Genomic DNA, 22,938 nt, shown 5'->3' with positions numbered 1-22,938 from the left:
CAAAGTATTGCTGTCGAAAATGTATGAAATTTGTACATTTTGGTTCCTAAGGTGATCCAAATCCACCCAAATGCAGCTCCGAACCCTTGAGATTACCAAGGAGTACATTTTCAGTACTTTTCGAATCAACGTAGGCCTTTTGGTGTGTGTTATTTTTAATAAATAGGTCTGATAATTTGAGCCTTTAGACCATATACACTAATAAAAATATACGAAATTAAAAATCGAATATTCAAGTGAAAAAATCGAAATTTGTATTAAGAATGAAAAATGAAAGTTTTACTTTGAAAGTTCTTCGTTAAATTCTTCCTTAATTTGTTAGTAGTTCAGTTTTATTTTGGAAATTGCAGCCTGTTATTCTCACGGTGGCCCAAACTCCCTGCTTTCGTGTGACTTTCCAAAATTGAAAACTTGAGCCATCTTCAAGACCCATCAGTATTGATCAATAGCAAATCAGAAGATTTATTCAGTAAATCTCTAGAAAGCTACATTATCAACAATTATTGATTTTATACTATAAATATCAAAATATGTATATTTCCATGACACGTTCTATTATTTTCTACCTTGTAGCAGCCACCGTACTATTCTCAACTGTGCATATAAAAGATTATCAGAAGACAAGTCAATCCAAAATGTCCTCGGACGTCACCTTCTTGGTCATTGTGCTGTAATTTAGCATACTGTTAAAACCTTTACAGGCTTATGCCTTTCAGACTTGCACATATTTTTGTCATTGATGAATGTGCGTAATTGTGAAAATAGCAAGAGTAGCTTTACTAGACAACAGTTATCAGCTAACAGTCATCAGGCAATGCAAGAAGCGTAAAATTTCAAATTACTACTCTTACTTGGTATATATGTATGTGTGCTGGGCTGGAAATACTCCGCATGCATTATGTGGCGATTAAACTCACAAACGTTTGTTATAAGCCCACATTTGCCTTTGCACAATGGCTGCATTATAATTGCGTTTTAGCTGCATAATTGAATTATTATCTAATAACGTGCATGCAAACGCCAGTGAACATATGTATATAAAAAGTATATATACTATATATATATATATCTATATATATAATATATATAAAGGTAGATATAGGTATATACCCGTATATAATAATTTATGCGCTTTTCGATATTATTTCTGCATTATATTTATACAATGCAATAGAGATCAATCATACGCCCTGTTGAGCTGCAATTAATATCTGTCATTCATTGGTAGTTACAGTATGGAATTAAGTAACATTAATTCGTTTTGAATTATATTAAATTTTGTAATTTAATATTTTGTTCATAGTTTTGATTTTTGGTGAATATGATGTATTAGTTGGCTTATTATTAAATTTTATAATCAAAACTTATAAATTAGATGGCGCTGAGGTCAACGTTTTTATTAAGTTGAGTTTATTTATGGGATACATGCAAATTTTTAAATGCTTATGGAATATTTTGTTCTAAACTTTCGTTGAAGAGGATTTTGATTTCAGTTTGCTCTAAAATAATGGTTGGGCAGCATGTTGGAATTTTATTTGAACTTTGGCAAACAGTTCTTAATACCTGTTTATACGAAAAAGAGTATGCTTATAAATGATTTTTGAATGTGACACTTTTAAGAGTGAACTTTTTTGAATTTTTTTCTACTCGCAAATCATTCAGAAATTCTTCAGAAATCTGTTTTTTATATTCTAAATTCTGAAATCATACCATTCAGATATTCGATTTAAGACAGAAGAACTCTGGATATTGTCGGTCACTTAGTTTTCAAGATATCGAACTAAAACTTTGCACACTTCTTTTTCTTCTCGAAAAGTTTCTTATGCGCCGGAACCGCTGATATCGAACCACTATAGCATGTAGTTGCCATACAAACTGAACTCTCAAAATGAAGTCCTTGTATAGAAAACTTTTTCGTTTGACGAGATATCTTCACAAAATTTGGTATGAGTTAATGTCTAAGGTAAAAATGCAATGTCCGAAGCAATTGTTCAGGTCAGATGACTATTGCATATGGCTGTCATACAACCTGATCGATCTAAATCAAGTTCTACTATGAACAACTTTTTTGTTTGGAAGGATATCTTCATGAAATATGGCATAGATTAATGTCTAAGGCAATGGTGCAATCTCTGAAGACAATGTTTAGTTCATGTATCTATAACATATGTATATCCACCATACAAACTATCGAATCCTTTGAGGAATCTTTTGTACTTATGAAATATATTATAGCTTCGGTGCAACCGAAATTAACTTTTCTTCTTGTTACTTGCCTAATTGGCCAAACCTTTAAGCAAAAGCCTGAAAAATTTGGAAAACAGTTTCTTCAAATCTGTAGTTTTTTGCTTAGTAGGGTTTCGAGAGTCAACGTCAGATATTTGTTCAATTCGGCTTTTCAACTTAACGAGTTTATTTCGAAAGGATCCAAACGTTTTTTAAACTAATTTTTTTTTCTAGTTTAGGAAAAATTTCAGAACAAAAGCCCAAAATTCTTGAAAATATCAGCAGGAGGCATAAACCTATTTTAAACTAAATGAGTCACATCATGAAAATCACAAATATTTTCTGAAAAATATGAATATTTGAAATAACAAGAAATTTTCAGCAATAATACGAAACAACATGAAAAAAAAATATAATAAAAAAATATTTTTTAATAAAAATATTTTCTATTATTTTTCAATAATCTGCAATGCAAACAAATTTAAATTTCTTTGAAAATGAAAAGAGTACACAGAAACTACTTCAATTAAGATTATTAATTGTTTTAAAAACAAATAATAAATACGAAGTATATAACTACATGTTTCCATTTTCATCAAAAATTTCACAAGAAATATTCGTGCATTCAAAATAAACACAAATCGAAGAAATAGAAAAATAAATGAAGTTAACTAACGAGAAGTTTGATTTCCAAACATAAAGTTACGCAAATTTATGTGTTGTACATGTATGTGTGTGGGTGCGTGCGTGTGCGTGCGTAAAAATATTTTTCAATATAATTTCCATTTCAACATCATCATCAATCGGCACAACAAACACCAACCAAAACACATTTCGCACTTTTCATCACAGCAATTTAATAAATGGCAAATCTACTTACTTTTCTCTCTCTCTCTCTTCTTGCCTGACTGCGAACTTGTTTTCTTGCCTGCCAACGTAGAACGCAGCGCCGCGCTTGACTCGGCGAAGAGCAGTCACAACTTCATTTACAAGAATATGAGTTTGCTCTGTTGTATGTCACGTCCGAAATATCTCTGAGAGGAAACCTAGGGTCTGGTGCGGGGCCAGTGCCCCGTTGTGATAACAACGACACAACCAGCAGTCACAACAGCAACAACAGCAATAGCGGCTGAAACGGCAAAAGCTACAGCAGCAACAACAACACCTGCTGCACCAATGTCAGCTGCCAACACTGTCGTCGCAATGACAACAACAACAACAACAGCGACGTCATCGTCAGCAACAACAAACCCAACATTAAGCAAATGGACGGACACACTGTGTCAATTGTGTCGAACAAAAAATAATGCAAATAATACTTCATAGTAGGCAATTAAGATGCAGGCGTACATTAAGTAGATAAATAGAAAGTAAATAGCAATTAACAATTATTGTGGTTGGGCATATATACTTATACTATATATTGTATATACATATGTATGTGCATATGAGTTGACTAGTTCGTACGCGTAGTAGTAAAGACACCAAGCAAGCAAGCACCTAAGCGAGTAAGTAAATCCTTAGCCGTTAGCTAATTATAGGCAAACCAACAAACAAGCAAAGTAAAAGTCAATAAATATAATGATAAATGCGGAAATTACTTTTTTGTTAATAACGCACACTCGCATACATACAAACATACATACAACTTTTTGGTTCACACATCTGTATATATGCCTTAACTTCCGTACCTTTGTCCATTCCCAATTGAGTTACTAAATATAATTGCGGTGCACTTAGTTAAATATAGATTCATAAATACACATACACATATGTATTATAAACGCACACTCACCCACACCCACACACGTGCATGTACACCTACATACATTAAAAGCTTTCAGCATTTTCAAAATAACTGTATTTAATAGCGACTAAGTAAAGTAATTAATTTATAGGTTAGCATTAAAATGAATTAGTAAAATCAGATATTAGCATGTGGCAAGTCCGTGCTCTTGTCGTTATTGGCTGCATTAATGAAATTAAATTTGATTTTAGTTATGCGGTGGCGTGCAGAATAAACTTAAATGCCAAACAATAATAACAGTAACTTTTGAAAGCGAAATTGTAGCAAAAATTTCTAATATTATGTGATAATTTTTTAATTTATTCAATTTGTTCCATTAATTTGATATTGTTTCTTAAATATGCGAATCTGAATTGTGAAAATGAAATTCAACACCTAAATTTGATTAATAGGTTTTTTATGTTTACATTGCTCTGAAGAGAAGAGTTTAATGATATTTAATATTCAAAATAAACATAGAATTTGTCATACAAATATTCATTTCATGAGCACCAGATAGCTAAACTCCAAACTTCATTCTTAGAATAATTGTAATTTATTCATAAACTCAAAATTTTAACGTGAGTTTGTCGAGAGATGTTTTTTAAGGTTGCTTTTTCTCAATTTTATAATTTTTGTTTATAAAAACTTTCTTTAAAAAACTTAAAAAATTTCTTATTATTTTTTCAAGCGATTTCTTTCACTTCATTTATGCATAGTAGTAAGGGATTGTTCTTATACTTTAGCATTTTTACCCTATTAAGCCAGCCCGTACCATCGAAAGTCGGCATGGACGTGCATGGGTCTCCATTTAATTTTGTGAAGAGTGCATACAAAAGTTTCAGCTCTACCACTTTCCATATGTCCTGAGTAATATGCTCAAAGGATTGCTTGTTCAATGAGTATCACGATTAAATGCCTCTTCACTACCTTACTGGCCGTCGCTGCTCCTAGTTGAAGGTTTTTCCCGATCGAGCATGACGTTTGGCTGTATGGTGTCGCAATCATTCCTCGGTCGATTAGCCTGCCTTTCCAGCAGATAGCTACGTTTTGCCTGCAATTTCTAGCTTAATCCGTTTTGCGAAATAAAAATTGCTGCCGCAACCTTTCCGTAATTGGCAGTTAAGTCCAGACTTTCACCGTCGGTTTATAGAACGCTTGCATTTTAAACCTTTCCTTACTGGATTTGGCCTTCGACCTTGTTTTTATCGCCGATATAGCACCCTTGTTGTACCCGGGAGAACATAACAGAGGCTTCCCTTTACGCAATGTTGACGCTTTCGTGGTATTCGAGTGTTGTAGTACCTCTATGTTTTTTTTTAACTTTAGTCCGCTAAACCTAGCCGCCTCCTAACTCAAGACTCTCCCGTGGAACCTTGGGTTAAGTATTATATCGTAGGGGTCACAAGATAGTTAAGTTTGCTCTATTCTGAGGACTGACGAATGCTTAATCTGTTGAAAAAGTCTCAGTTTCGTCGTTATGAATGCTAACGTCTCTCTAACAGCTTTCCATAATACATATTCAAAGTGTCCTATATACCCTTTACACGTCGGACAGTTCGGACAAATGTTATTGTGGAATCTGTAAAAGTAGCTTCTAAAGCATCCATGTCCACTAAGTATTTGGGTCAGTTGGAAATCCAAGTCTTCATGTCATCTATCCACAAGTGAATGTCCGGTATAGGCTGTGGGTCCAGCGCCCATTGGATGAGGAATGCCATCGCTGCTGCGACAGTTTGGTGCTCTTGTTGCTCTCTACTGTCTTTGCCGATACTTTTGTAGGCGCTGATAACTGATATAATCGCTCGAGTTCATCTTTTTGGAGGTGGTATTTTGGCTCTCATTGCTTTTTCTATTAAAAATCAGCTTTGGTAGCAGCACTACTTCCTTCTTTGATAGTAGAAGTATACAGCAGTAAACGCGCAATTCACTCATTGACGTTTGGACTGATATCACAGCACGATTTTACTCTTTAACCCCCCTCCCCCTTATTATGTTTTAGTTTCAGAGGACCTCTACTCCTAGCGTTTTATTCCTACCGCCAGGTACCTAATTACAAATGACAAAACCAGTGTCGTATACAAAGAAAATTACCAGGTATATCAAGACCTACTCTAAAAACTTGTCCAAATGCAATTCTCTAAATATTAAGTTCTCCTGCTAAATAATTTGTTCGAGATATTGACAATACGGCTAGAAGTAGAACAGTTTTCAAGCTCGGCTTTTTTGAGTCATAATTGTTGCCTACATTTAGGGTGTTATTCCAAGACAATATTTTTTACAACACGTACCTGAAGGAAATTTTTTTACCGAAAGGTTCTAATAAATTGAATTGTTGAAGGAAATGCGGAACAAAAATCATTGCCACCTTAATTTTTTAAATTGTAGACCTCTTCGAACGATGACAATATGGCTTTCAGTATATCAGTTTGGCAATTCTTATTGAATCAAAAATCGCTTTATATGTATACATAGGAATGATTGTAAATTTGACATTTTAAACTAGCTCCATTATTAACCTTTATTTGCTCTTATGACTAGACACTGTCTTACCACTACTTGCCGTTCACATAAATTACTCCAAGTTCGTTAAGCACGTCGCCCATTTTCCATACTAACTACTTTCCCGTTAATTACTGATGTCAATGCAGAATTAGCTGCTGTCAATTACTTTATGCTCTCTTGCTGCTCTTCGAAAGGAAAGTTTATTTAGTTTGAACTGTTTGCACTCAAACAACAACGCTTCGCAGAAAAAAAGTCAGCATTATGACCATAAATGGCAGTGAAAGCGCTTTTCATGTCTCCCCGTTGACACACTTTGTTAGCCAGTTAACTGCCAGTGGCACATTTTTACCATTGAGCTACTCGAAAAAAATATCAGGCTAATTGAGTAGAGTGATTACTTAGTAAGTGTAATTATGGGGTTTTGTGGATCAATACACGTGTTTATTTTTAGTTGCCGAAATTGATATCTAGATAAAAAAAATCAATATTTTTTAATGAAGTAAAGAGAGTTTGCTTTATAAAAAATGTGGGCTATTAAATATAAATTATCTTCCTTTCATTAGTGGTAATAGACGCTTTAGTTAACGCTATCTCGGTGGATGACTCTACTAAATAATATCGCTCCTAAGTGTAGGCAAAGTTTTCCACTTTTAAAGCTAAGATAGATATGATTTTAATAGAAGGAAGCTTTCCTTTTAAAAACAAAGGAATTTTTTAAATATTCCTCATGTTCATTTAATTTATTTTAATTTAATTTAAATTTATTTAATTTAATTTTATTTTATTTTATTTAATTTAATTTTATTTTATTTTATTTTATTTTATTTTATTTTATTTTATTTTATTTTATTTTATTTTATTTTATTTTGTTTTATTTTATTTTATTTTATTTTATTTTACTTTATTTTATTTTATTTTATTTAATTCAATTTAATTAAATTCATTTCAATTTACTTCAACTTAAATCAGAGTCAACAGCTTCAATGCAGCCAATTAGTAAAAAAATTCAGTCAAAACATGTACATTTTTAATAAAAAATTAAAATTTCACAATCACATAAAAGAATTTGTGCACGTCACTTTTACATACATACATATAACAGCAACCTAGTTCAAAGCAGTCAATTTGAGTGTACAAATAATCTGTATATGTATTTGTATTGTCGAGCATAAAATTTCTAAAATAAATATAAGCTTAGCTATATCAAATTTAAATAAAAAAGTATATATGTCTGTACTTTCAATATAACTGTACATAGTTTCGCTACAAAACTCACACATATAGAGAAAAATATCTATAAAATCAAAACAATGCATTCAAAATCTGCAACAAAGCAAATCTATATTCAATTCAATTATAAATATTACAAAAAAACAAAAACAAATACATGCATTTGCTGGTGCTAACAAAGAAAATCACACATAAATATCCACATACCGCTCATAATTTGCAGCAGTTATACCATGTATCCGTGCATTTGCCAATAATTAATTACATTGTTCGAGTTTTGGCTGAGCGACCATGCCTTTTGTATAAACAAACCGCAAATGCAGAAATATATAAACAATTACAAAAGCATGTGTCCTATAATACTGCTATAATAGCTGTGCTGTGGCCAGCAATGCCAGCATTAGATGCTGCTGGATGCTACGGGGCCTATGAGTAACATCAAACTAATGCAGCAATTCGTGCCAGCAGTTGCTGCATTTACCTTGACAATTTAGAGCTTTTGTTTTATGTAATCATTAAATTTACAATTATAATGTTTCCCAATGTGTCAATTGAAAATCACAAATATTGAAACTTTTGGTTGGTCAAATTTATTACTGATACGATCTAAGCTAAGCTAAGCTAGTATTAAAATCCATTTGCCTATTAATTTCAGTAGTAAAACTAGTAATTCCGAAAGGGTTTTGGCATAACAAATAAATATTTTGAAATCGGTAACAGTCAAAGAACCTGAGTGCTTTGTGTTTATATATTATATTGGTAAACGGCTTATGTATATTTCACAAAAGTCGCATTAAATCATGAAATAATAAAACAAAATATTGACTATTTTGGTTTTAGTGCTAAAAAGCTTATTTAATGGGTATGTATCTCCTCAAAAGCCCTATGTGGAAATTTTAAGCACAATTGCAGTGTTTTGTTACTAACAAATTGGATCTTTTTTCGTTTGTTTTGAATTGCTAATTAACATACCTCCTTGTAGTTTATCTATCAATCAAATTATTTACCCAAGTGTCATTTTAATTTTTATGTTAAAAAATAAAAAATCGAAAAATTTTATTTTTAATTTCAGTGTTAATAATATAATAATTTTATTATTAAAAAAACTACATGCTCTGCTAAAAATCCTACCAGCGCTTGGCTTATTTAATCAGTAATGTTTCTACACCAATTTAAGCCCATATGTGGAAATCTTCAGCACAATTGCAGTGTTTAATTACTAACAAATATTGATCTTTTTTCGTTTGTTTTCGAACATTTTTATGCTAATTATTTAATTGCGTTTTTTATAGCTCTTCTCACCTCCTTGTAGTTTATACATAGTACATATCAAAAATTATTTACCTTCTACCGATTTTGAATTCTTATTTTACTTTGATTTTTATGTTAATTTTAGCCTTACTTTTATCTTATTTTTAATTTTAATTTGTATGCTAATTTTATAATAATTTAATTTTTAAATTTATTTTTAATTTCAGTGTTAATTAAAGTTTATATTTATTTGTATTTTTAATATTAGTTTTGATTTTAATTTTTAAGTTAATTTTAATCACAGTAGTTATACTAATTTTAATTCAATTTTAATTTTATTTTGGTTTTGATTTCAATTTCACAATTAATTTAAATTTTATAATTTATTGCATTGGTCGAATTTATTTTAGTTTTAGTTTTAATTTAAATTTTAATTAATTAAATTTTATTTACATTATTTATTAAATTTTAATTACATTCATTAAATTTTAATTTAAATTTAGTTTTAATTTAATTTTACTTGTAATTTTAAATTTATTTTTTATTTTAATTTTAGTTTTATATTTATTTTTTATTTTTATGGTTTTTTTAGTTTAAATTTTAATGTTAATTTTAATTTAATTTCTTTTCATTTCAATTTTAATCGTAATTTTTATTTTAATATTAGTTAGTTTTCAATTTACTTATTTTTGAAATAAAATTTTAATTTTAATTCAATACTAAAATTGATTTGATTTTAGTTTTAAATTTTATTTTGATTTAAATTTTTTTATAGCAGTTATTAATTTTAATTTCAAATTCAGTTTTTATCTTAGTTCAAATTTTATGTTAAATTTTAGACATAATTTAAATTAAATTTGATTTTAACTTCATTTTAATTTAATTTAATTTAATTTTAATTAATTTTAATTTTAATTATAATAAATTTTTTACTTTCCTTTTAATTTAAATTTTATTCCTTTTTTATTTTTAGTTTACATTTTAATTTTAATATAAGTCTTAATTTCAATTTGAATTCCAAGTTATAAAAATAAAGGTATTTAAAATCCCTTTTTTTCTGTATGTGCGAAGTTCCAACTTTCTTCCTACTAATTTCCAATTAAGTCATGTTTAAAATAAATTATGTATAGTTTAATTTGATTAGCGAAATTATATTACCACGTTCGGATAATTAAATTATTTTTACAATGTCGTTACTCATACGCCATGCCATATCTCAATTAACGCGACAACTGCGAGCAAAAAGTATCAAATTAAATATTGACCAAATCAAAAGCAAAACAAAAATATGCAAAAACAAAAAATACCAAAAAATGTACTAATGTAACTGAGATCATAATTAAACATAAGCCAATTAAATTGTTTACAAAAAACTAGTAAAATGGTGCAAAAACAAATCTACACAATTTAAAGGTATTAATTACATTAATTGAGCAATTAAAGTTTCGAACGCCAAAAAAACACACAATTCAATTATTTATTTACAAATATTTATTATTATACACGTACATATGTATATTATGGATAAATTTAAAGTTATGTAGAGCAAGTGAATGATTATGTTTACAAATGTAATGTTACTGTTAAACTGTTTAAGTGTATGCGTAGTTATGTAAGTACCAAGTAACTGAGCACATTATTATATGATATTCATATAATTTCTAGGGAATTGTTAAAAAGTTAAGTGGCGAAAGCTGAGGAGAAGGCAGTGTAAAGCAAAAAATTAAACAAACCATAAAAACAGAAATTAATGATGAAATAAAATGCAAAGGAGCAATGAATAAAAGACGATAAAAAATGGGAAAAATTTTCAAATGAAGTTTCTTTATTGCGTTTACGTGCGCGAGCAGGTACAAGTGCGTCTATGTGAGGGTGCAAAGATTAATGAGCTAATGAGGTAATGAGGCTGAAATGGCGAAAATTTCGCGCACACAAGAGAAAGTGTAACGCTTTTATGTTACTTAATAGAGTTAAAAAAGAGTTGGGTGCTGAAAGCAGCAACGCTGAGCATACTAAATCACTTCAAGTGGCTAGTTGCAGTGAAAATAAGTGGTTACGATGTGAATGTGTGTGTGTTTATAAAATGTTTGCGCAAGTAATAACATAAAATATTAAAATGGCATTCCTAGTTAAACACAAATAATGCCATTTTGAGTGGATTTGTGTGTCTCTAAGTGTAAATAAATAACCAGCAAACACGCACACGAAAATAATCTGAAAAATATACGCAAATGGAATGCAAAAGTCAACGGCGAGCTTTCTATGCGGCGGGTGAATGGGCTAATCGCGCCACAAAGCGAGCGAAAGCCTCTGGGAAATGTGTAGGAGAAATAATCGCAAAAAAGCTGAAAAGGTGGGCATATGCGTGCGAGTACCTTTATAATCATATATACACACTTACATATACACACATACAATTAAACACACACACTTGCACTTGTATAGCTGTAAAGGTATGCGCATACTACCTTTGTATTAATAAAAATGCTTTTCATGCCAAAGCATAGCTTAGCACACATTCAAATATCAAAGCAACGGTGCGTGCATACCGCTATTTTAGCTGCCTTTGATTGTGGCATAAAATATATACGTTTGCGCTTTTGATTCCTTTTGCTTTTCTTTCGTTTATTTATTTTGTTTTGCTGCATATATTTTACTAGTTTTTAGCAGTATTTTTCCACCGCAATGAATTCCGCGTTGCATTCCCAGCTTTGCTTTTGCCACGGCACGGACATTTATTGAAATGTGTTTTTTATGCTTTTTCATTTACACTACATATATATACAAGTATATATATATTTACCATATATGCTCATTTTTTCTGAAAACCACGCTTAATATTTGCTGGCTTCAGCAATTAGCTGCAGCGGCTGTGTCACTGCCTGCCTGTTGCATGCATCACTTAAACTCAATTAACATTTGTGGTGACCTCACTCACACACACGTACACGCGCATAATTATGAGATATTCAGCTTAACCGCAACTGTGCGTGTCACAAATGAATCTATAGCACTTAAGCGCTTTTAAATCATAACATGCAATGCACAGGAAAATATATATATGCCAGAATCGGAATATTATATTAACAAAATTAACAGAACTAAATGCGCATTGAAGCCTTTTGGAGGTCACTTACTTAACACTGAAATGATGGTGTGAGATTTTAATTCGAGTTAAGTATAGGGTCATATGCAGCTAAAGAGTCAGAAGGGCTAGCTGAAGACTTAGAGGCAATCTGTCTGTCCTTTCATTCGTTGTAGCGTAGACCAGCCTGAGATAATTTTTAATTTGGATATTTTTATTCAACTTGGCGCCGATGCTCCTTGGTGTTATAAATTTCGAACACTATAGTATTGGGTAGTCGAAAAAATATTGTCGTATTTTTAATCAAACTTCAACTTTTTTTATATTTGTAATGAATTTTAATGAACCAAGTATGTACCATTTTGGTCGATCACTTTATGCCATATTTCCGCTAGAGACTTATTCCATCAGTGTAAAACTTTTCTGGTTTCTCGGCGAAAAACTGCGATAAGTACGAGTAATGTTCACAGGCTTCTCTTCGACCAAGCTGGAGCAACTCATAGCGGATGATTCCTTTCGCATCATCAATTCATCAGTGCTGTTGTCAACTCTACTCCATTAAGAGAGTTCTGCATTGACCGAAACAAATGGTAGTCCGATGATGCAAGGTCAGGACTATATGGTGGATGTATCAAAACTTCCCAGCCAAGCTCTCATAGTTTTTACCGAGTCTTCGAAATTGTGTGTGGTCTATCGTTTGCTTGCTTCAATCTCTTCAGTTGTTGCCAGTAAAATGTAAAATCATTCGCTCGACCAAGCTGGAGCAACTCATAGCGGATGATTCCTTTCGCATCATCAATTCATCAGTGCTGTCGTCACAGCAGAGGTATGTACCACTTGCAGGTCACTAAGGCACCGTCGCCTACCCTGGAAATACATTTGCATTACTTCATAATGGAATTCCTTGTTTGTAAGTTAAGATCTTTTATTACTCTGGCTGTCCATCAGTCGCAACTCTCATTCTCCCCTCTTCGTTGCCATGTTGTTATTGTTTCTTTCTTTATTTGTTCAGTTGGGGTCTTGTTATTTTCGGATGTTTTCTTTAGCTCCTACAGCTTTTTCATATGCCAAAAGGTCGATTGGATTGGGGCATTACCGCTTATAACTTATAACGCCTAACACTGTTTGGTAGGCTGATGCAACTCTGAGGACTGCGCTGCGGTGTGCTCTGGCCACTACCTTATGCCGGTTCTCCTTTTTAAGCACATCTGCACAGATCTCAGTTCCGTGTATTAGGACGCTAATTGTCGTCGATATGAGGAGCTTTCTCTTTTCTTGGCTGGGGCCTCCTATGTTCGCCATTCGTCTGCTGAGTTGGGAGATGATTTTCGCTGCCTTTTCTGTGGCCTGCTGGATTTGTACCAGAAGGTTAGTCTGCGGTCCAGTCTTACGCGTGGGTAGTTTACTGCTTTTTGTGTCCTAAGCATATACGTAGTCGTTTACATACTTATTTCGAATGGTATGTGCATATTTGTTAGTAGTAGTAGCTCTATTTTTTCGGTAGCGAGCTGGAGGTTTTGTGTGTCAAGCCATGTTTGCGTCCGTTTCATGACCTGATTAAGCTTTCTTCGTACTTCTTCTGTATATCTTGCTGTAATTACAGCTGCAATGTCGTCCGCGTAGCCAATTCAGTACAATTCGTTAGGCATTTCGAGTTTTAGTATAGCGTCGTAGTTGCTATTCCACAAGTCTAGGCTTCTTGTGCAGCTCCCGACGTGACCGCTATCTGTAGTGATCGCTCTCAAATTTAGTACAACAGTTTTCTGTTACAAAGGTATCTCCACACCACACTCTCTGAGGTAGTCGGAGATTTTAAAGATTTTTTTGAGAACTTCGATCATATCCACTCATCTAGCGCTGTTGATGGCATTTCGGTATCCAAAGTCGCCAACAACACTATTCTTTTGTATTTATGCCTTCGACGCTGTGCGGCTTCTACACTTTCAATGACGCATTTTACAGCTCCTAGAGTTGATCTGCTGGGTCTAAAGCCGCGCTGCCTAGGGGAGAGTCCTTCAGCTTATTTAATAGCAGCTTCGAGTTTAGGGTTAAGTATCTCAAACGAGTTGATGTTATATTATGTAGATCTTAATGTGATGCGATTATATTTCAAATGATGATCTCAAACAAAACAAGTTTGCAATACATATATGATAATTTTTATTAATTTTTTATTCTTTCTCTTAATTTATCTTCCAAAATTATCAAAACCATAAGTAGACGAAAGCTTTCTAATACTTAACCTACAAAATATAATTCTTTTAAGATAATTCTTTATGAAACTCGTGTGTTTGTTTATTGCTACAAACCAACTCAACTTTTTTAATTAAGTTTGTCTATGGAAAACTTTGAAAAACGTGAACACAAAACAAAAGCTCATCACAATGGTGAAATATGCAAAGTGCAAATCAAATTATAATCATGCACCCTGTAGAAAAATTGATTAAGCGCTGTACTAGTTAGGGTTTTTACTTTGAATGAAAAACAAGAAATAACTTTACTTCGGTTGTAACCATAAAACACTTTGCAAATACATACGTTAAAAAAGAACTTAAGTGATCAGTTTGTATGGCAGCTATGTATATGCTATAGTGGTCCGATCCAAACAATTTCTTCACAGATTATAAGATTGTCTTGAAAAATAATCCTTATAAAATTTCGTGGAGATATATCGGCAAATAAAAAACTTTTTCATACAAGGGAAAGATTTTGATCATTCACTTTGTACTACAGCCATACGCTATAGTAGTCCGATCTAAAAAATTTCTTCGGAGTTTGTATATTAGCTTCAACAGTACTAATATGTGTCAAATTTCAAGAAGATTTCTCAACAAATAAAAAACTTCTCCATACAAAAATATGATTTTCAAGTTTCAGTTTGAATAGCAACTGTATACTATGTGGTCCAATATCGGTAGTCCTGACAATTAAGCGAAAAAAGCTTATTTAAATACATTAGCACTAGGCTCCTTGCAGTTTCGAGAAGACTAAGACTCTTGGTATATAAGCTGCAATAGTCCTCGATTTGTTTTATAAAATTTGAATGGCATACTGAAGAATTGAATGTCGTGTTTGAAAAAAAGTGTAAACTAATCTTATGGCTTTCGGAGAATAATACTCAAAGTGTGTTATACCTTTCTATAATTTTCAACAAAATACCATAAGTAGCCAACCTCCGGTTCATATACTCGATATAAGTGTCCAATATTTTCATTTCAGCTTCCCAAAATTTCCTACAGGGCACTTAAACACCTCCAGCACTTAGGTGCACTTTGCCAGAGCGATAACAAAAAACAGAAGTTTCAAAGTAAAAAAAACATAGAAACAGCAAAAACAATTGTCTTCACATTGCGCTCGCCAATTCGTTTACATTTCAATCCACTCGACGCGTATTTGATGCTGTTCTCCGTCACTTATTGTGCATGCCTTCTGTTATTTTCCAGCTGTCTGACAGGATCAGCCAGTAACCTTCTCAACACTGGTGCTTAAGCTCTACAAGCCAACAATAGCACTCAACAACTTACCCTGCCGTGCATAATCTCACTGTCGGCCGGAATGCTCGTCGCTCACGGCGTTGTCTTTGCAAATTGACGTGTTACTGCTTGCTTAGCTTAAATGCCGACGCGCTGAGCGGATAAAGCGATTGGCTATAGCGACTAGAGGCACGATAGAGTATGTATTTGCTAATGCCACACATTGCAATGTTGTTTGCGCTGCACACAGCTGATGTACAACTGTGGGTGGTCGCGCTTGTTTTTGTTTTTTTTTTTGTCTTATTGCTTTCTTTGCGTAATTCTCACACACACATATGCAAACACAAGTTCTTATGAACCTGTACCCTTTTGCCAACTTTCGCTTACGTTTTGAAGCTGAATGCCTGTGAATCGCAGCGGCTGAAACAAGTTGTGGCACACATGCAACAGCCATACATTTGCACATCCTTATTTTCAAAGTCACACAAACACACAGATGTGTCTTCATATACCACATATTATTTCAAATTTTTTGTAATTGCTTTTAACTTTTTTTTTTTAATTTTTCTTCGTTGCTTTATTTGTCGCGCTCTCCAACTTGAAATGCTAATTTCTCCTCAACAAGCATAATAAGGATGCGCCGTTTTTTTCTTTTTCGCATTTGTTTGCTGACTGGCGGGCTGACTGTCGATTTGTTTACGCTCTGCAGCCGCCACTGTTTCATTTTAATTTTGCATTTTTACAATTTTGGTTTTTGCTTTCGTTTGCGCGGCGAGTTTTTCCTTTGCTGGTTTATGCTTTGACATGAATGAATACATTAAAGTTATATACTTGCCGGAAGTGCGGCAGGCACAACATAAACTTTGTTATCTTCTTCATGTCGCGGATGGATATAGCGTTGAGATAGAGTTGTTAAGAGCTGAGAAAGGCAGCAGAGAATCCAATAACATTTTTTAGTGAATATGTCTGTTGTTTAATTTTGGAAATGAGAGTATATTCTACTGTGGGCAATAAACAGTAAGACTTTTTAATTTAAATATCCTGCGAAAAGGCATTTGTCGATATATATATTTTTTGGTTGATATGACTATTAGTGAAATCTGTGTCAAATGTCACATCAAAATAATCATTAGTGTTAAGTATACGGTTGTCTATCTGAAGTACCTAAAGTGCATTCGACGATTTTTACGATGAGTGAAATTATTCAGGAAGAGGTTCCATTAAATTTTCTGTGCGGAATAAAATTTCTGGTGCCGAAACGTTCAAAATGTTAGAAAAAGCTTTCGATGATAATTGTTTGTCGCGAGCAATTGTTTTCATTGGTACAAAATATTCAAAGAAGGTCATGAACGCGTTGACGACGAACACCGTCCAAGACAGTCATCGACATCAACTGATGATCAACACGTCAATAAAATAAAACAATTGGTGCTTGAGAGTCGAAATTATTTTGAAAGCACATTTGAGTTTAAGAAAAATGATAGGTTGTTTCCAAAATCACTAAATTTTTTTCGAAACGACTGTGAAAAAATGCTTTCCAACTACCAGGATGTCATGAAGCGTATTATTACTGGCGATGAGTCTTCGAGCTATGCTTATGACCCAGAAACAGACGATCAATCGACCGAATATCTTGGCAAAGGTGAGCCGAAGCAGAAAAAAACGTCAGAGCAAGTCAAAAATCAATGTTATTTTAACAGTTTTCGCCGATTATCGAGGTGTGGTGCACTCCGAATTCCTTCTGACCGACCAAACTCTCAACAAGGAATACTATTTGAGTGCTGTGCGTGTTTTGCCGAAAGCTGCTTGTAAAAAGAGCCACAATTACGAGCCGCCAAGTCTTCGTTTTTCCACCACGATAATGCACCGTCGGATACTACATTGATTCTTCGTGAGTTTTTCGCCAAATTTTCAACCACTATCGTGCCGGGGAAACCGTCTTGAGTCAATTGAAGAAATTAAACGGGAATCGCTACGTGCACTGAAGGATATTCCGGAAATTGACTTTAACAACTGCTTCGAGGATTGGAAGAAACGTTGGCACATGACTAGCGCGACTAGATGAGCTGAAATAGCCACGTCTTTCTGATCATCTGTATATACGAGAACTAGAGTCTTAGGTTTTGATATATCGATCTGAAAATTTTCCTTTTCCCCATTAACATGCTGCTAATTTGACGGAACTACCGCTGTTGGATCATATTATAACACACAGCTACCATACAAACGGATCGATCGAACTCAAGTTCTTGTATGAAAAACTCTTTGTTTTGGCATCACTACCTTCATCGAACATATTGTTCAGATATAGAATATACAAAAAAAAATATTTTAGAATATTCTTCGCAGGTTTGAAGTTGATATGTACGTCGAATACTAATCGGCTCCCGAAACTTTGAATCCATCTTTCTTAAAACGCTGTTTTCAGAGTCGGTGAGAAAATTTTCTTCGCAACGGCTGGAATGAAATTTTCGCAAGACCTTCTTAGCTATATCTTAATATAATAATATAATATCTTACGCTAATTATTATCGGAAGAATATGATATTTTATGTAATTCTCTAAAATTGTTTTGGGAAGCCGCCATATCGTTAAAAATCAAAAATTTTACTGTTGTTCCGCCATTATCTGTATTTATCTAATGTGGTGATAACTTGTTTTGGTTTATGGATTTTAAATAATTTTAAGTGGAAAAATATTCATCACCGTCGAAAACCTTTTTCAGAGATCGCATACAGAATCAAGCGAATCCAAGATTTTTGAAATGAATCACAGTTTATTAAGGTAGACTAAATCTTGTAAATCCAGAGATATGTATTTATTAAATAAAATGCCTAATACAATGTTTAGAAATTTAGAGGTTATGAAAAAACTTTCAACAACTTGATTAGTTCACATGAGCATTTTTTGCTGGTTCTAGTTAGCAGACTTTAAAACCATAAGTTCACATGTCCTTCCTACATACGCCGAGTTTTTTGAGCATCTATCTGTCTAAGAAAAGACTGTGGGAGTCTTAGGCATAAGTCTTGACATTTCGATAACTTTAGACTTGACAGCCTCTTTTAACACTATAGGAACTAACACAGTAGCACGTCGAGTAAGCGCAAAACTCACCTGCATCGGCTGGGTGACCGGAGATATTGAAGGGTCAAAGTAATATAGCCACATAAAGGTTTAGTTATTGCTACGCTTCTGACTCAAAACAGAATTTAACAAAATAAAACGTATACAATTATATGAGCTCGCTAATATTACGCGCCAGTATCAGCACTAACTCTTTAAAAATAAAAATTACGTTTTTCCTTTTGGATTTACAGGCTGTCACAACAGTCTATGCCTCAAAAATATAAGTGCGTTCCTTCTAAACGAAGCCAAATTTACTCTAAATTCACAGCAAATATTAAATCCATTATTAAATTAAATTTTAATTTTTAATTTGCTCTGTATTTGAAGTTGAAAATTCCGCTTTCACAATAAATCAAATCAGAGTAATTAGGCCAAGCGCTTTGCACAAAACAAATATTATACAAGCATGTCAAACATTACTCATACGCCATGGCATACAAAGCAGCACGGCACACAAGCAAAGCGGAAATAAAATTCTCGACTGAAGTCATTTTTGGGCGCTCACCAATTATGAGGTCACACAACTACAATGATACATCGAAATACATGTACAACGGTATTATTTAACTGCTTCAGCAACAAAATAGCCTCTTATGCGTCAATATTCCACTGTTTGCACAATTGATTGACATATCCATTTAGTGTTGCCACAGCAGGCCGCATAGTAGCGCTGCCTAATGAAATGGCAAATATTTACTTAATTTACGTATGCGTGTGTATGTATGCATGTGTACGTTAAGGCGATTTAAAGGCACTTAAAGCTAGAGATAGCCTGCCTCGGCAGCAATTTAATATTTTAGGCAGATTATTTTAAGCTTTAAAAGTGTGCATGCTAAGTTGCTTACTTTTATGTGGCACCTGTCGGTTCGCAAGTAAAAAGTTATTTATATACAGATATATCAGATTATATGCGTATATGTAGAAGTGTGGGGAATTGTACGCTTTTTGTTGTTATTGCGATTTTATTTTATTTTTCCCATGAAAGTGACAGGAAATTTTCTTAAACTCATAAATAAACCATTCAACAAACTTCGATGGCTCCCATCTTGTTGTTGCTGTGTTGCTGTTGTTTTTGTTGTTGTTGTTTGTTGCTACTGCCAAGTTGTAAAATTTATTTCGTTATAAAACGCAAAAGATGTTGTTAATAAAATTTCTACATTGCCACTCTTGCCAGCGGTGGCATTTATTGTTGTCTCTGTTGCTGTTGTTGTTGTTTTCTGTCAATGATTCTCAAGTGAAACAGCGCGCTCACTCACCAGCCGCTTTCTTAAAGTTTCAAATCTCTGTTGAGTCGCAGTTGGCCTTAACTTTTGCTCGCCGTGTAGGCTGTTGAGTTATTGGAGGTTGTTTGTGTGTGTGTGTGTGTTTGTGTGTGTCTGTAGATGTGCACACAAAGCAATAGAGATGTTGTAGGCTGTGCTTATAGGTCATACTATTAGCCTGGAGTAGAGATGTTAACTTAGTTTACTTATTCAAAGTATACATATTTGTTTGAAATTCCGTTTTCAGAGAGGTTTTGTAAAGAGTCGTAGCATATGTGCCAGATTTATCGATATATTTAATACCGATATTCAGCTTCAGAATTTTCCTAATTCCATATATTGATAAAACAACAGTGAATTTGAAACGTTTATAGAATTTTTTCGAATCTTATTGGGATGTAAGAAACTTATCGTTCGATTAATCGATTTTTTGTTATCGAGTTCAGAAATTTACTATCATTTATTGAAATTTTTTTTAGAAATACCATCTTCGCAGTACTTTTGTGAACAATCTTGATATATTTGCGAGATTTATCGATATATTTAAATACGAAATTATCTTAAATTCCTATACTGAACTCCAGTGAAAATGTGAAACATACAGAATTTTTTCTCATATCTATATATCGACTTTTTGTTGTTATCGAATTCAGAAATTTCTGTGCCTACATTCAAAATTTTATTAAAATTCCGCTTTCAGAGAACATTTATGAATAACCGTAAAATATTTTTGAGATTTATCGATAGATTTATTACCGAGAGTCAACTTCAAAATTTTCGGAAATTGAATTGTGAGATATCTTATAATGCAGCCTTCTACATATTGACAAATTAATCGATAAATTTTTGTTTGTGTGAGATAATAAAATCCGATTTTGTTGTTGTTGTTAATTTTTTTTTTGTAATGTGCTTTGCTACGTTTGAATTAGAGTTTAAAAATTCTCTGTTAGTTTTTATTTAATATTTCTAGGCAAACCGTTATCGATATATTTGTAACTGGTAATAATATTGTTTAAAAAAACTATGTTATATAATATAACAAATCTTCATTATTATTCCATTTATTATTGCATTCTTAAAAAATAATCGATAAATATCATAATCGATAAAATCGATTTTAATCGATAAAATTCATAATCGGTAATATTTCATCAACTGCAATTAAATTAGTGTTCCTAACGATATTTCAAATATTCTTTCGTCTTCTACGAAAGATATGTATATGTATTTCGATATTTCTTACGACTTAACTTCGTGCATCCCTAATACTCTTACATACTTTAAATACATAAATATACACAATATTTGTAGTACTTACTATGAAAAATGGCGTGAGCTGTTGCAAATTGCCAAGGATGAATGAATGTGTCGAGACTTTTATGTTGCCGTCTACTAACATCAGAAATGCCTAACAAAGTAGCCATAAAATTGGGAATGTAGATTTGAAATCGGCAACAAAACTGAACGCATATCTATGTTAGAGTGTTTGCCTATATACATATATAAATGTATATAAATTGCACTGTATACCTTCTCTATGACTGTTTTGTAGAAAAATGTAAAATAAATGTTTATGTTTACGATCTGGCCTAGTATGCCTTACGCCTTTGTTTGTTTGTAGATGTCTACTTTTGCTCTTGTCGTAAAGGAAATTGTCGTTTGATGGACCATATATGAGGCCTCGTCTGCATTTCGTTAAGAAACTCGTTATTTTTACAACTTGACATAAATCACACTTTACCTAAACTAAAATAGAGTATACCTAAGCATACATGTGTAGGTAAATATGTATATAACGTGATATCTGCTACACGAATGAATAAGATCTTTATCTGTGCAACCAAATATATTTCCAATAAAAATGCCATTACATGCCTGATTAGTTTAAAATTTTGAAGCGCACTATTGCTTTAAGAAAATTTTTACTTGCCCTTACTAAGCAGTAGTACTTTTGAAGTGGAAGCATACATATTTACTCGTACATTTGCTTTCCTTTTGACGCGAACCCGAAATCGTAGTCGCTATAAGTTTATATATGTACATTTATGTATGTACTTGCAGCATGTATAATATATGTATGTATATGGCCACTTTCATTTCCGATGCCGCAAGTGTGAACTGTTCTTAATGAAATTGTTTCATGTCTCATGCTTCTCCAGCGTTCCTTTCGCTACAACCTACTTCGAAATCAAACACTATTTGCACAGAGCTGACCTTACTCTCGACAACCAATTGCAATTTAATTCCTACATAACCACAAAAGTTTGCCCATATGCTGTTGCAAGTTTGCCCTACAGCCAAATATAAATATCGCAACTTCTATTCAGTATGTCGACACTATCTTAGTTCTACGAATAGCAGATGCAGCCTAAATTATACCACAATCACACGCGCTTCAATTGAAGTTAGCTTAGTTCGGACTTTAAGCTATCGTTTTTCTTAAAACTTCGTAGCTTTTGCCTTTCTGTTCGCAAGTTCGTGCAGGTAGGTTTAGTTTATGAATAATGGGTTCCATTAACTATATTCAGTGTGCCAATGATTGTACCTTTTAGGCTAATTACAGCACTTTTGCATTCAATACATCCCTAAATGTATGTATTGCCTACCTTTAGGCTTTGTTTAGTCAAGTCGTACTCCAGATACTTTATTTAAAGGTGATGCCTATATGATCTAAGCCAATGAAAATATCTTGAACAGTAAAGCTGCCCATAATTGATTGTATATTTTTTGAAATAACTCTACGCGATAAGCCATTCTATAAACTTTGCCTACATTTAGGCTTGTTTTAGTTAAGTCGCACACCAAGAAAAAAGTATTTTTTTGAGATATACGTAGATATCTGGAACAGCAGTGCCTTCCATAATTGTTTACATATTTTTGAAACTAGTTGAACTGTACTGTACTTTTTTTAGTTTTTCGTACTATAAAGCTATTATACCATCATCCTACGTATAGGCAACTTTTTCAATGTGTATCACTTTTATAAAAATTGGA

The 22,938-nt window shown here is 33.0% G+C and overlaps 1 protein-coding gene across 1 annotated transcript in view; it reads left to right on the top strand.

Annotated features, from left to right (window-relative positions):
• Positions 1-8,269, top strand: part of LOC126753865 (uncharacterized) — a 91,071-nt gene extending 82,802 nt beyond the window's left edge. The window contains exon 6 of the mRNA XM_050465602.1: positions 3,167-8,269. Within this exon, the coding sequence (XP_050321559.1) occupies positions 3,167-3,264 (98 nt within the window). The 3' untranslated portion in view covers positions 3,265-8,269. The remainder of the gene's footprint in view (positions 1-3,166) is intronic.
• Positions 8,270-22,938: the final 14,669 nt, after the last annotated feature.

This window comes from Bactrocera neohumeralis, chromosome 3, assembly GCF_024586455.1.
Source record: "Bactrocera neohumeralis isolate Rockhampton chromosome 3, APGP_CSIRO_Bneo_wtdbg2-racon-allhic-juicebox.fasta_v2, whole genome shotgun sequence".
NCBI classification, from domain to species: Eukaryota; Metazoa; Arthropoda; class Insecta; order Diptera; family Tephritidae; genus Bactrocera; species Bactrocera neohumeralis.
This window is presented reverse-complemented; position numbering and strand designations above follow the sequence as displayed.